The following is a 15,108-nucleotide window of genomic DNA, read 5'->3' as shown; positions in this document are numbered from 1 at the left end:
ATGATTTTCATTTCTATCCATCATCTTGAACACTGACTATAAATGTGTTCACTTCATTATTGTGTGATTTGGTTTCTTCACATGTCTCCTTCAGTGCAAATAAAGGACTGTTAGAGTGTGTGCTGTGTGTTTTTCTGAAGCATGACAATCCTTTCCAACAAGTATTTCCAGCTGTTTGTCTCCCCTCTGCACTTTAGTCTTCCTTCCTGTCATGTCTGTGTTTGTCCACCAGGTGTCTCCCTCAGCTCATTTTCTCCAAATCAGAAGCATCAGATTTGTGGAGACGCTCTGCCTGCCAGACACAGCTCAGGGCAAAGAAACATGTCTATCCTCCACAATATACAGGCCTGTGTTATTTAGTTTTTATACTTACATTTATAAATGATCGAGAGTGATCAAACTTTACATGTGAAAAATGACATTAAATGTCATCACTCTAGATACAATAATAACAATATAAAAACCTCAAAGATTCAATTTCTTTTGTAAAAGTTCAAACATCAAAGACATTAAGTTTACAGTCATATATGATCAAGAAAATCAACAATCTTCACATTTCAGAAACTGGAACCAGCTTTAAATGTGACTAAAATAATGATAAAACAATCAATTCTCTAATCATTGACTAACTGATGAATCACTGCAGCTCCAATATATTGTTGCATTTGACAACCCACTACAGCAACTACAGAATAAAACCACTAACCAGACTGATGACAGATTTCAAACATGCTGAATATGAAGAGTAGTATCATTTAAACTCACATGATTATCAGCCATGAGAACAAATTCAGATTTATATTGATGTAAGGTATATAAATGTAAGTACAGTTTGAATCAGTGCAATATTATTTTCACACATCAATGGACCACTGAACTTCTCAGCTTCTAAAATGTAAAACCTGATTTAGAAAAAAAACAAGTGCATATAATGGTCAGGGATCAACATGAACCTGTCTTCTCTATTTGACTTTAATCAACTCTGCAGTGGCTCCAAATCCAAGACAAAGTCCAGCATAGAGCGGCTGAGTGAATGTGGTCTGGACTCTGTGGAGGAGAGTCATGGTTTCAGAGACGCTGTAGAAAGACAGAATACCTGCTCTGTGATCCAGGTACACTCCTACTCTGGAGGACACAGGGCCTGAGAGGACAGTTTGGACTTTGTTGTGCAGAAATATATAACTGTTTGTGTCACAATATAATGCCCAAGATCTGTCATTGTTTCCAAATCCACATTCATCGCCCCCCCCTGCTCTGCTGATATTCTTGTATGCGACTGCTACTTCTATTCCTCCCCCTCTCCACTCCACCTCCCAGTAGCAACGTCCAGTCAGACTCTCTCTACTCAGGACCTGATAATAATAAGTGAATCTGTCTGGATGATCAAAACAAAATTGTTGTTGGTTCATAGATGTTACTTTTCTGTTCCCATCAGATAATAACAGATGTGTGTTTGCTGTGTTTGGATCCAGTGTGATTTCATGTGAATATTTTAAGAATCCAGCTCTGGTCTTTGGCTCTGCTGGTGACAGTAAAACATCCTCTTCAGTGACTGTCAGTGAGATGTTTGTCCATTCCTCTCTCAGAATGTCCTGTAGTTTATCTCTGGTCTCTGACACAGCTGCTGTCACATCCTCAAAGTATCTCAGAGGACGAATATTGATGCTGGATGAGTGTGTAGACTCACTGAGTGCTGACAGTGAGGGGTAGTTGTGTAGAAACTGGTTGTGATCCTCTGTGTGTGAGAGCTGCTCCAGCTCGCCGTCTTTCCTCTTCAGCTCAGCGATCTCCTGCTCCAGCTTCTCCTGAAGCTCTTTGACTCGACTCACTTCAGTTTCCTGCTGGGATCTGACCTGCTGCTTCACATCAGAGCTTCTTTTCTGGATGAGACAGATAAGCTCAGTGATCTTCTCACTGTCCTCCACTGCTTTATCAGCAGAGCCATTGATGGCCTCCACCTCCTGTTGAAGCAGCTTCACATCTTTCTCTCGCTCCTGGATTCTCTGCTGGATGTTTAGTCGTCTCACCTCGAGCTCCTTCTGCTTCTCAGTCCTTTCTGCTGCAGCTGGGACTGTTTCATGGCCTTTATGTTCATCCATTGTGCAGAGATAACAGATACTCTGCTGGTCAGTACGACAGAAAATCTTCATCACCTCATCATGACGAGAGCAGATGTTCTCCTGGAGCTTCTTGGAGGGGGCCACCAGCTTGTGTTTCTTAAACTGAACTACATCATAGTGAGGTTGGAGGTGTTTCTCACAGTAAGAAATTAAACAGAATAAACAGGACTTGATGGCTTTCAGCTTCCTCCCAGTGCAGACATCACAGACCACATCTTCAGGTCCAGCATAGCAGTGATCAGCTGGAGCAGCTTGGAGTCCAGTCTTCTTCAGCTGCTCCACTAAAGCTGCTAACATGGTGTTTTTCTCCAGGACAGGCCTCGGTGTGAAAGTCTTCCTGCACTGAGGGCAGCTGTGGATTCCCTTCCTGTCCTCTTCATCCCAGAAACTTTTAATACAGTTCATGCAGTAGCTGTGTCCGCAGGCTGTAGTCACCGGATCCTTCAGTAGATCCAAACAGATGGAACAAGAGAAGGTTTCTCGGTCCAGCTGAACTCCTTTCTGCGCCATTTCTCCTCTCAGTGTCAGTGACTGTGTGAGTTTCTTTTGTTTTGGTCAAAGCAGTTTGATCTCTGGTCTAAACCTGTGTTTCTGCAGTGAATGGATCCTGTCAGCTCAGAAAGATGACCACATGTTGGTTACACCCATCTGTAATCTGCATATCTGAACAAGGGAACACAAGCAACAGTGAGTCAACATCAAATTTGTATTGAAAATAGTGAATGAAGAAGGTACTACTATGTAACAATGGGGAAGCCAATGCTACGTTGCAAACTGACAAAGATTAGAACTTCTGGAATCTAAGACCTGTTTGTTCATCCAAAACAGTGTTTAACAAGAATTCAGTTTGCTGGAAACATGGAACTTATTTATATTATTCTAGTCAATTTTATTGTTTTAGTGCATTCACTCAAAATGGTCATTAAATTATTCTTTTTAAAATAATACAATTGCATGTGAGCCTGAAAATCATGCCCAACCTTTTTTTCCTTCTTCTTTATTTTTTTCTGATCAAATGTGCTGATTTCCTGAGCGGGTCTAAAAGAAGGAAGTATTTAAGACACACATGAACTATCACCGTGTCTGTCCCGACTTGACCTCCCCTGTACGCTAAAAATAATTTGAGTGATGCCTGGAAACAGCTGCTGAAGTCTCTGCAGAGCTGCACTGGTGAAACGTTCCTTTAATAAAAGCATTAGTTTAAAAAGATTAAACTTATCTTTTCAATAAATAATACAATTATGAACATGTCCAACAACCACTTTATGCCAAAGAACATATCACAAACAGGTCAGTTATTAAAAAAATGCTTTTATAGGATCAAAAGTAGATAAAAACGAGGACTTCTCCTGCACAACTTACCAACAGGCTCAGTGACGGAGTGAACCAACTGAAGCTGGGACGGACAGATCATGCAAATATATAAATGGGGGCGGGGGCTCAGCTCTCAATCATGTCATACATGTAGTGGCTTGTAATTAATATTAATGCAATATACTGTTTGAAAATGTAATCAGCCTTGTTTACATTTGCAAACCTCATTTCAACTGGATAAACAGACAATGTTACCTTCAAAAGAAACTTAACTATTCGGTTGACCTGTTGTAGTGTCTAAGAATGATTCAGAGTAAAAAAATCAGAGATTTCAGTCTAATCCACCCGTTTTAGCCTTTAGTTCAGGGGTCCCCAACTCCAGGCCTCAAAAGCCGGTGTCCTGCATTTTTAGATGTGTCCGTGATCCAACACAGCTTATTTAAATGGCTAAATTACCTCCTCAACATGTCTTGCAGTTCTCCAGAGGTGGTAATGAACTAATCTCTTGATTCAGGTGTGTACACCCAGGGTGAGATTTAAAACCTGCAGGACACCGGCCCTCGAGGCCTGGAGTTGGGGACCCCTGCTTTAGGGTTTAAACCTGAGGTAAAGGCTCAGTCATTAAAGAGGTTAAATAACTATTTGTGGGAAAGCAGATAAGATGAAAAACATTATTTCATTGTCTTAATCACACAGAGGCAGTCCATCAAATTATCAAGCACTTAAAGTATTTTATTCAGTACAGACACTGGAAAATCACCCCCCAGTCCATCAACCTGTATACAAAGCAACCATGAAAAATGACTTTGTGAATGTTGTGACTTTGTTGCACAACCTCTCTGTTCTCTCTCTCCGCCCTCCTCACTCAACTAGAATTGTATTCGCTTGTAAATGAAATTTTTTTAAATAAAAATAAGCAGATACTTTATAAGTCACAGCAACAGTATAGTGGTATAGTTGTTAGTCTATCAATGACCGAATAATTTTTTTTGAGTACATATTTTTTTAAAAATAATATATATACAAGTTAATTCTCCAAATATGTTACTTAAATATAATAAAGTTTCCCTAGATTACCATCTGATGTGTAACATTTGCCTACATATGTTCAAATTAAATATTTTTATCCATCTTTGGTATATTCAATTCAATTCAATTTTATTTATATAGCGTCAAATCACAACAACAGTCACCTCAAGCCGCTTTACATTGTACAGTAGATCCTACAGTAATACATACAGAGAAAACCCCAACAAACATATGACCCCCTATGAGCAAGCACTTGGAAAGCAAGCACAGTGGGAAGGAAAAACTCCCTTTTAACAGGAAGAAACCTCCGGCAGAACCTGGCTCAGGGAGGGGCGGGGGCCATCTGCTGCGACCGGTTGGGGTGAGAGAAGGAAAACAGGATAAAGACATGCTGTGGAAGAGAGACAGAGATTAATAACAGGTACGATTCGATGCAGAGAGGTCTATTAACACATAGTGAGTGAGAAAGGAGACTGGAAATGAAAAACCTCATGGGTGCATCATGGGAATCCCCCGGCAGCCTACGTTTATTGCAGCATAACTAAGGGAGGATTCAGGGTCACCTGATCCAGCCCTAACTATATGCTTTAGCAAAAAGAAAAGTTTTAAGCCTAATCTTGAAAGTAGAGATAGTGTCTGTCTCCCGAATCCAAACTGGAAGCTGGTTCCACAGAAGAGGGGCCTGAAAACTGAAGGCTCTGCCTCCCATTCTACTTTTAAATACTCTAGGAACAACAAGTAGGCCTGCAGCGTGAGATCAAAGTGCTGTAATAGGGTGATATGGTACTACAAGGTCATTAAGATAAGATGGGGCCTGATTATTTAAGACCTTGTATGTGAGGAGCAGGATTTTGAATTCAATTCTGAATTTAACAGGAAGCCAATGAAGGGAAGCCAAAACAGGAGAAATATGCTCTCTCTTTCTAGTCCCTGTCAGTACTCTTGCTGCAACATTTTGGATTAGCTGAAGGCTTTTCGGGGAGTTTTTAGGACATCCTGATAATAATGAATTGCAGTAGTCCAGCCTGGAAGTAATAAATGTATGAACTAGTTTTTCAGCGTCACTCTGAGACAGGATATTTCTAATTTTAGAGATGTTGCGCAAATGGAAGAAAGTCTTACATATTTGTTTAATATGTGCATTGAAGGACACCTTGGCCTCGGTAATGCCATCCAGAGTAAGAATTTGTTTAGATACCACATTTCTAAGATTTTCAGGGCCAAGTACAATAACCTCAGTTTTATCTGAATTAATAAGCAGGAAGTTAGCGGCCATCCAGGTCTTTATGTCTTTAAGACATTCCTGCAGGTTAACTAATTGGTGTGTGTTACCTGGCTTCCTGGGTTGATCGAGCTGGGTGTCAACTGCATAGCAGTGAAAATGTATGCTATGTCTTCTTCTGATACTGCCTAAGGGAAGCATGTATAATGTAAACAGAATTGGTCCTAGCACTAAACCCTGCGGAACACCATAGTTGAACTTAGTGTATGAAGAGGACTGATCCATTTACATGAATAAATTGGAGTCTATTAGATAGATATGATACAAACCACTGCAGCACAGTACCTGTAATACCTACCTACCTATACCTACCTAGAAATGGCTTTTTAAGTAAAGGTTTAACTACTGCCAGCTTGAAGGCCTGTGGTACATAACCGATTATTAGAGATAGGTTGTTCAGATTTAAGATTAAAGAATTAATTAATGGCAGGACTTCTTTGAGCAGTGTTGTAGGAATGGGGTCTAAAAGACACCGTCAAGCTCTTTACGCGTGTGCAGCTTCCCCGCTTGAAAGGGATTGATGCATCTTTCACAGGTGTTTATCTTCTTTTCGGCCATAGTCAGCCATAGGTGAAAAACCTTTAAACACAAACCAAAAAACCTAAATACAAATTATGTTTGCTATCACACATCTGTGAATATTGTGACGAATCCCAAGCATTATTTTTAACACATCAATGCAGTGTATAAGCTTCATAGCACAATATTTACTTGAGCATTTTTAAAAGCTCAAATTATGCAATTTACTCTAACGATTGTACATACAACTTTAAAGGATACTGCTTTCTATAAAAGTGCTAAATCAAATGATCAATCTGCATTAAAACTTTAACAGTGAACAATAGTATTTATGACCAGCTTTTCTTGCACTTAACCATATGCAAGCATTACCAGTCTTCCATACACAGACATATAATAAACAATGGTGCCACTTGTAAACAGGCGACCAACCCACGGCACAATGCTAATGCTACGTAAGCTAGTGGCAGCCACGATTCTTTAGCAAGAATCGAAAGTGGTGGGTGGGTTCATTTACATTTTGAGAGAAGCCAATTGAGTCTATTACCAGATTAAATGCCATATTGAGGCTTTCATTTTTAGCATCTACATGGATGTTAAAATCACCCACAATAATCATTTTATCTGAGCTGAGAACTAAATCAGATAAAAAGTCTGAGAAATCAGAGAGAAACTCTGTGTAAGGCCCAGGTGGACGATATATGATAACAAGTAAGACTGGTTTCTGAGTTTCACAGCTGGGGTGGACGAGGTTAAGCATCAGGCTTTCAAATGAATTAAAAGTCTGTTTTGGTCTTTCGTTAATTAATAGGCTGGTGTGAAAAATTGCTGCCACACTGCCCCCTCGGCCTGTGCTTCGAGGTTTCTGGTAGTTAGAATGACTCGGGGGTGTTGATTCATTTAAACTAACATAATCATCCTGCTGCAACCAGGTTTCTGTAAGGCAGAGTAAATCAATTTGTTGATCAATTATTAAGTCATGTACTAACAGAGACTTGGAGGAGAGAGACCTAATATTTAATAATCCACATTTCACTGTTTTACTCTTTGGTTCAGATGTGGATACTGTATTGTTCTTTCTTTGTGATTTTTTATGTTTAAGTTTGTTGCTGGTTTTTAGTTATTTATTTTTTTTGTCGGTTTGGGAGCTGACACAGTCTCCGTGGAGATGGGTTTTGGGGGGTAGCAGGAGGAGAGAAGCTGCAGAGAGGCGTGTAAGACTGCAACTCTGCTTCCTGGTCCCAACTCTGGATAGTCATATTTTGGGGGGTTTAATAAATTTGTCCATATTTCTAGAAATTAGAGCTGCTCCATCCAAAGTGGGATGAATGCCAACATTGTTTTGGCAGAGTTACATACCGATTCAATATTGATTTTAGTGACCTCCGATTGACGTGACCGGGTGTCATTACTGTCGAAGTGAATTATAATTTTACTGAATTTACGTTTACACTTAGCCAGCAGTTTTTCCCCAGCTGCCCTCTTTCCCCAGCTGCTTTGGGTCTGCCGGGGAACAGCCAGTGGGCCCTACGCTATCTTTGGCTGCACCAGCTGCAGGGGCCTGACTAGCTACAGTTGTATCAAGGGTGCAAAGCCAAGTCTCCAATTCAGTAATCCTAGCCTCCAGAGCTGCAAATATGCTACATTTGTTACAAGTATCTTTACTGCTAAAGGAGGCCGAGGAGTAACTAAACATCTGACACAATGAACAGGAAAGTGCAGGAGGGACAGGTGAAGAGGCCATGCTGCTAGCTAGTTGGCTACGAGCTAAGCTAAGTAGTGAAACAGTAAAGGCACAGTGAGTGACTACTGCGACTATAAATTAGGTAGTGAGTACACAGGGAGTGTGCTTCGGATGAAGCATGTGAAGATTATACTATGAAAAAAGAAGGCATCCAAGTTATCTAAAAGATTTAATGAAATTGCTATGCAGATAAGCCACTCAAAAACACCATTGTGTGTTGGAACAGGAAGTGATACTCTACCGCAGAGAGAGCGGACACTAAGTGACAGGGTGGGCCGTTTTCGAGCAAGTGAGAACCGTACGTAGCCAGGAAGAAGATAGAGGAAAATATGTGAAATATTTTTATCCATATCATCTAAGTTGTTGCTGAAGTTTCCATTTCACATCCAAAAGCAGTTGGAGCCCATCTGGGATTGAACCCAGACAGAAAAATCTGGTGATAGAATCATCATCACACTGCGGTGTTGCAGGATTCAGCTTTCAATTTATCTAATTTATGTGACAGGATACGTGACAAACTGTGACAATGTGTGAAGAACTAAAAACTATGCTGGCATTCCTGCCGACGGGTCACGTGATCCCCAAAATAATTTTCTAATTACATAAATAAATAAACTGTTACGAAATTAAAATAAAGAGCAAGTGAAAATATAGCCTATAATCTGTCGGTGAATCTAAAAGTTGCTTCAGCAGTAAACCTTTTTTCATTGGCAGAACCAGAAGTTGCTCTTTATATTTGAGTTAAATGAACAACAACAAACAGTCACAACAGTCGTTTTTTTTTTTGGCTAGCTGCAACTCCCCTTTTATGTTCACCTCTTAATGAGACACTTGAGCCTGGCTCGGAGACATGATCAGATCCAGTCTGTGTGTAATTGGGGGAAGAGCTCACTCAGGGTAACTTCCAGTGTTGCTCTGAGTCTGTTTCGATCTTTGGTCTTGGCCCCAGTGCAATTGTAAAGACCCGTCAGTGGAAGCTGGGATTGCGGATGAGGGCAAAGCAACATAATTTTCAGTGGGATCCACAGAATATGGGTCCAAGATCTAAATGTGTGCTTCTCTGGGATTCTCAGGGAAGCATTCATCAAGTTTCTCTGTCAGCTGTGAAAGGGGCTGACAGACAAAGTCCCTGATCTTCAGCTGAGGGGAGTTTCCAAGATGTGAGACAAAAGTGGAAACATGTCCATCCTCTTTTCCTGGGCCCTCATGGTGGAGAAAACAGTGGGTCCATTTAGTTTCTGGTGCATGCCATGGTGCCTACAAGTCATTGAAGCTGCACTATCACTGCACACCCCAGCACAGTTATGCCAGTCCAGGTCGTTCTAGGCGAAGTAGTTGTCAATGCAGTAGAAACATTTCTGAGCTGTGGCTCGTGTTGGTAGCTCTCCACAAAACAGCATGTGTTCATGCATACTGCTGTCCCAGTGATAATAAACAAAACTCAGCAGCAATGCACCATTTGTGACATCAGTGGACTTGCAAAAAGAAAAACTGACTAAATTTTATTCTTCCCAGATGTTGATGCTATATGTCTAAGACCATGTCCATGATACAGTGCCTCACAGTGTCGTTTGAAAATGGGATGGTCAGTGCTTCTTTGTAGCAGTCTCTCCGATAATCTCACGACACATATGTATGGCGGCAGGCAAAATCAACTCCTCCGCTATAGTTGAAGACTTTTTACTCTGTGCAACAAGCCTGGATATGAGGTAGCTAACTTTTAAGACACAGTTAGAGTTACCAGTCAGTGACACAAAAGACTGTTTCTGCATCTGCAGTCCATTTTCTTTTCTCTTGAAATATTCCACTGGCTTTCTTGTGAGCGTGGGATGTTTGGGTTTAAGATGCTGTTTTTATTTCAAAGGCTTCAGTGCTTTGTTGGATAGCCTTAGTCCACACTCTACACATTGGGCCGCTTCATTTCCTCCGTTCACAAACCCATACTTCAGGAAGTTATGGTTGTACTTGTGGAAAGTTTTTGCCTTGTGGGAGGGGGGCTTGTCACTTTAATCTTGATTTTTGCGTTTTAAGAACTTCTCCGTATATTTTGATAACTGCAAACGGTGGGCATAGTGTCTTCTTCTGCTTGGTTATTGAGACTGATTAAACAACTCCCACTAAGCAGTGGAAAGCTGTATTGTAACTGAGATTTTCATGGATAACCGTAGTTCCTGGTGTCTTTAATTATTAACTTATGATGGTCCGCAGGCCTCGTGGCCCACTGGTGTACAACTAAGATTTTTTTTGCTGCCCTCAAGGCGTGGCTCACAGCCAAAAGTGGGCAATGGTTAACAATCACTTGTTTACAGTTCAGCTCCAGATCGAGGCGACAGCAAGTCAAAATGAAGTTACCTGTGAGTGTCCAAATGCAGCCTGTGTTCAGTCTGAATTGTCAGCGGCTCGGTCTGTAACCCAGCATTCTGAGTTCATTTTGTATTTTTGATTTCTTATATTATATTGAAAATATGCTTAGTCCTTGTATTGCTATCATCAGTTAGGATTTAGATGAGTTTCATTCTAGTTTAGTTTCTTCTATAATTCCTGATTTATAAGTTGTTTCTTGTCTTCTGTGTCAGTATGTCATGTGTTTCTTGCCTGATGTGTTGTCTCATGTCATGTTGTCAAGCTTGTGTTTCATGTCTACGTCTCTCAATCTTTCCTGTTTTATTTTGAAGAGTCAGGTGTCACCATGTCCAACTGTTTTACTTGCCCCGTGGCGTCTTTAAGTGTATTCCACTCAGCTGTTTCCCCTGTGAGTTTCCACTAACCCCTCATCACCTCCTGTGTGTATTTAATCTGGTTTATTTTTTCCCTAATGATTTTGTTCAGGGGCATCTTCATGTTCATGTTCCCTTATCATAGTTCCTCACATGCACCTGCTCAGAATCATGTTCATGTCATAGTCGTCATAGTCTAGGTTTTGTCCAGCATAGGTTCTATTTTTTTGTTTATTCCACCTGTATTATTTGCCTTCGGCTAAATAAAAGGCTCGTCATTTGTTCAAGACTCAGTTCCATCCCCTTGTCTGCAATTGGGTCCTCATGTCAACACTCCAGCTGTGCAGCCGTGACACTGAATATCGTTATAAATTGATGGATCAGTTCATGTCTTTTGTTAGTTTGTAAATTCTGTTTCGTTGTAACATTTAAGTTTTGAGTGACGACACAAAGACTGAGAGAGGAGGACAGAGAGGGAGAGAGCGGGATGAGGACAGCAAAGAGAAACTGGTAAAAGTGGACATGTGGTCAAATTCACTACAAATTATAAAGCTGTAGATTCTCTTGAATTGACATAACTGAGCAGTGGGTTTTCCTGTTATCAATTATGGATCCCAACCTGCTCTTGTAATAATTATGAGATTATATTTTTTTGTTTTTTTCTAGTCTCTAGCTGAGTGAGGAGGATGGAGAGAGAGAGAGAGGACAGAGAGGTTGTACAAGAACAGGAAGAACGAGGGAGAAAATAGTGAAGTTATTTTTCACATAGTTTTTCATGTATTCATAGATGCCTTGTGTGCTTTCAGTAGTGCACTTAATCAATACCAGTGGACACTGTAAACAGAGCATATTGATATGCATGGCAACATTTTACATGAGTCACTGTAAACATGGCTGAACAGGATGGTGGCATTGATGGGACAGATGGACAGCCTCAGGATATGAGCAGAGTCAAAACACAGTCCCGTTATCAGGGAGAATTTTGTTGTCCAGCCAGCACCGGTCTTGGGGCCTTCCAACTGTCACCAGGGGTAGCTGCATGAGTGAAGACATGAGTGTTTACATCCAGTGAATCTGTCTGGATGATCAGAATAAGACTGATGTTGTTCCATAGATGTTACTTTTCTGTTCCCCTCAGATAATAACAGATGTGTGTTTGCTGTGTTTCGATCCAGTGTGATTTCATGTGAATATTTTAAGAATCCAGCTCTGGTCTTTGGCTCTGCTGGTGACAGTAAAACATCCTCTTCAGTGACTGTCAGTGAGATGTTTGTCCAATCCTCTCTCAGAATGTCCTGTAGTTTATCTCTGGTCTCTGACACAGCTGCTGTCACATCCTCAAAGTACCTCAGAGGACGAATATTGATGCTGGATGAGTGTGTAGACTCACTGAGTGCTGACAGTGAGGGGTAGTTGTGTAGAAACTGGTTGTGATCCTCTGTGTGTGAGAGCTGCTCCAGCTCGCCGTCTTTCCTCTTCAGCTCAGCGATCTCCTGCTCCAGCTTCTCCTGAAGCTCTTTGACTCGTTTCACTTCAGTTTCCTGCTGGGATCTGACCTGCTGCTTCACATCAGAGCTTCTTTTCTGGAGGAGACGGATCAGCTCAGTGAACATCTTCTCACTGTCCTCCACTGCTTTATCAGCAGAGCCATTGATGGCCTCCACCTCCTGTTGAAGCAGCTTCACATCTTTCTCTCGCTCCTGGATTCTCTGCTGGATGTTTAGTCGTGAAATTACAATATATGAAAATAATAATAAATAATGATATGAAAACAATATATGAAATATCAGATTTTCATCTGCATTTGGGAATCCTCACCTTCAATTCATTTTCACCAAAATTGAACGAGCCATTTATTTGGTTTGGTTTCCTTTGTGTTTCCTCATGCAGCCACCAGGTGTCGCTTCTTTGTTCTTTCTTTTCAGCTAAATTCAATTCAAGTGGAAATTTAAGCAGGTGCTGCCAGGTACTTTAGAGTCTTTTTTTCTTGTCTAACTTTATCGACTCCATGTGGATATTTATGGGAATCAACCAGTGGTGTAGCTGAATTATGGACTGATGAATGAGGCCTTTGCTGTCATTAACATTTCACTGTAACCGTCCCTCCTCTTTCTTCTTTTTCTGTTCTTCTTCAGTCTTTCTTCACTCTTTGTAGTTCAAATGTGGCAGATGACGTTTTATTCAAATAATTCTGTACTTAAGCTTTTATACTGTAACACTCATATAGAAGTTGGAGCCTACGTCATCAGTGAGTCAGAATATACATCTTGTATATTTCATTTAATTTAGCCTCTACAGCAGAAGGTTGCAGCTCCCAGTGTTTTGTTGGAGACTTTTTGCTTCCATGCTTTGGTCACACGTCAAATCAGTTCAAGTTTTCAACGCGATCACCTTTATCCTGATGGCAGCTCTCTCTTTCAGACTGACAGTGGCCCGTATGCAGGGAGAGCTCTCTGACTGTGAAAATGATATGAATCAAATGCTTTGGCCTTCACAGTCATCAGCGAGTCTAGCTGAGGTCCAGAGACTACCAAAGATCACAGAGTAGTCAAGTTTTTCCCTTTAGTTGTCCCGCTCTCCCCCTCGTCTGCATTTTGTAATCCAGTGAATTATTAACATAATGAAAACCAACATTACAGCTGCTCCCAGAGGCAGACCAGCAAAGAAGTAGACTCTTCCTTGTGTCTCTGGTTTAAGCTCTGCTGTTGGTGTCACAGGACTGGGTTTGAGATTCGCTGCTGTAAAGACAAGTTTGTCATACTTCTGAGGAGAATTTTCATTTTTTCAAAGCATGGCATAAAAATATTTTCATGCCATGCTTTGTAATTAAAATGACAGATATTAAAATCCAGTATATTTATAATTCACTAAATATGTGCAAACATTTCAGACAGAACACATATGAGCAGTATGGTATTACTGCTCATATTACAGTAAAGACAGCAATAGTATCAAACGTGTGCATCATTTGTAATCATTTGTAATTTCCAACTCTGTGCGTTACTGAAATTCAAATGTAAAGTTAAAGTGAAAGTATGAGAGTCCATTTGCAAAGTAAATCCTTAAAAATTTTGCTGGTGACCTTGATGTGAAGGACTTTCCCATTACATCTTTCACTACTTTGACTTCTCCCCGAGCAGCCAGCGCACAGAGATCACACATTTCTGTATTCTCAAGATTTGTGTTTTCTGTAGGAATAAGTTAACTTCACTTTGAGACCCTCTGAGGATATTTATAAACACAGTGAGATGAGTTAAAGCTTAAACAAACAAAAATTTATTTAATCTTACCAGAAATGTTGAGCCAGAATTCTTTAACCTTCTTTTCAAACTCAGTGGCCATCCTGCAGAGGTAGCGTCCCGAATCATTAATCGTGACTTTGGGCAGTTTGTCCTGTGGTCAGAGCATCTTTGTCACACTGAACACGTCCAGCAAACTGCTCATGCTGAGGCTCATCAGAACTACTGTCCATGTTGAAGAAAACCTTCAGCCCAGGTAACTGCAGGCAGTGGATCTTAAACATTGAGATGGTGATGTTGACTTTTGATGCAAACTGCCATTCTACTGTAACGTTGCTGTTTTCCTCACCTCGGTAGTACAGAAACTCATTATCATCATCAGATGTTTCTGAGAGCAAGAAAGGAAAGAAGGGAAAAGTTTACTTATGCTTTAGATATATGGTCATATGATTGTTGGGTTTTTCTCTGTATATATATTATTACCTATGTATTATTGTACAGTCTACCTTATGTGCCTTTAGGCAACTGTTGTTATGATTTAGCGCTATAAATAAAATTGAACAATTAACCTAACCCCACAAACTGTGTGTCTTTGGACAGTGGAAGGAAACTGAAGTCAAAGAGATGTTAAGTAACCTGCACGGCTCATTTCCAACACCAAGGCAGTATCATCAACTAAATTTTAAAAAACTGGTTTTGATGCACCCCCACATTAATCACATCTTATCTGCATCAGCCCAACACAGAGCATGACTGTAAACTTCACCACACTACTACAGACTAACCAGTGTAGCCTGCACTGAGATATGCCAAACTGCCTAGTGTTTGAATAACAATCTTTGAATAACACAAAAGCAATAAACTTAAGTTTACAATAAGATTAGTAGCACATCATGTCTAGAGTCAATGTCCGATATAAAACATCAAATTCTGGCGAGTTATTTTTGGTAATGATTATCTCTGTACTGCAGCCTGCTGTGCACCAGGCTACAGCACTCATTGTTATGCATTAGGCTAATCTGACAATCAGATTTAATTATTAAGTTTTAGAAGGAATGCTGTGCCAAAAAGTAATTTTTGGTCATTGCCAAAAAAAAGATAGCTGTATTTAAACCATTGTTGGCTTCTAAACTGTCAAACATAC

At 40.4% G+C, this 15,108-nt stretch overlaps 1 protein-coding gene across 1 annotated transcript; it reads right to left on the bottom strand.

The window, feature by feature from the left end:
- Nucleotides 1-674: 674 nt before the first annotated feature.
- LOC146522758 (tripartite motif-containing protein 16-like) lies at nt 675-2,776 on the bottom strand. Its single transcript, XM_085154815.1, has one exon. The coding sequence runs from the start codon at nt 2,628-2,630 to the stop codon at nt 963-965; it is 1,668 nt and encodes a 555-aa protein (XP_085010941.1). The 5' UTR covers nt 2,631-2,776; the 3' UTR covers nt 675-962.
- Nucleotides 2,777-15,108: the final 12,332 nt, after the last annotated feature.

This window comes from Neolamprologus multifasciatus, chromosome 3 (genome assembly GCF_963576455.1).
Source record: "Neolamprologus multifasciatus chromosome 3, fNeoMul1.2, whole genome shotgun sequence".
Taxonomy (NCBI): domain Eukaryota; kingdom Metazoa; phylum Chordata; class Actinopteri; order Cichliformes; family Cichlidae; genus Neolamprologus; species Neolamprologus multifasciatus.
Note: the sequence above shows the minus strand (reverse complement) of the source record. Positions and strands in the feature narration are given on the sequence as shown.

Bases quoted from the DNA above. Each gene is read 5' to 3' on its own strand.
- LOC146522758 (XM_085154815.1), bottom strand. From the start codon at position 2,630: ATGGCGCAGAAAGGAGTTCAGCTGGACCGAGAAACCTTCTCTTGTTCC.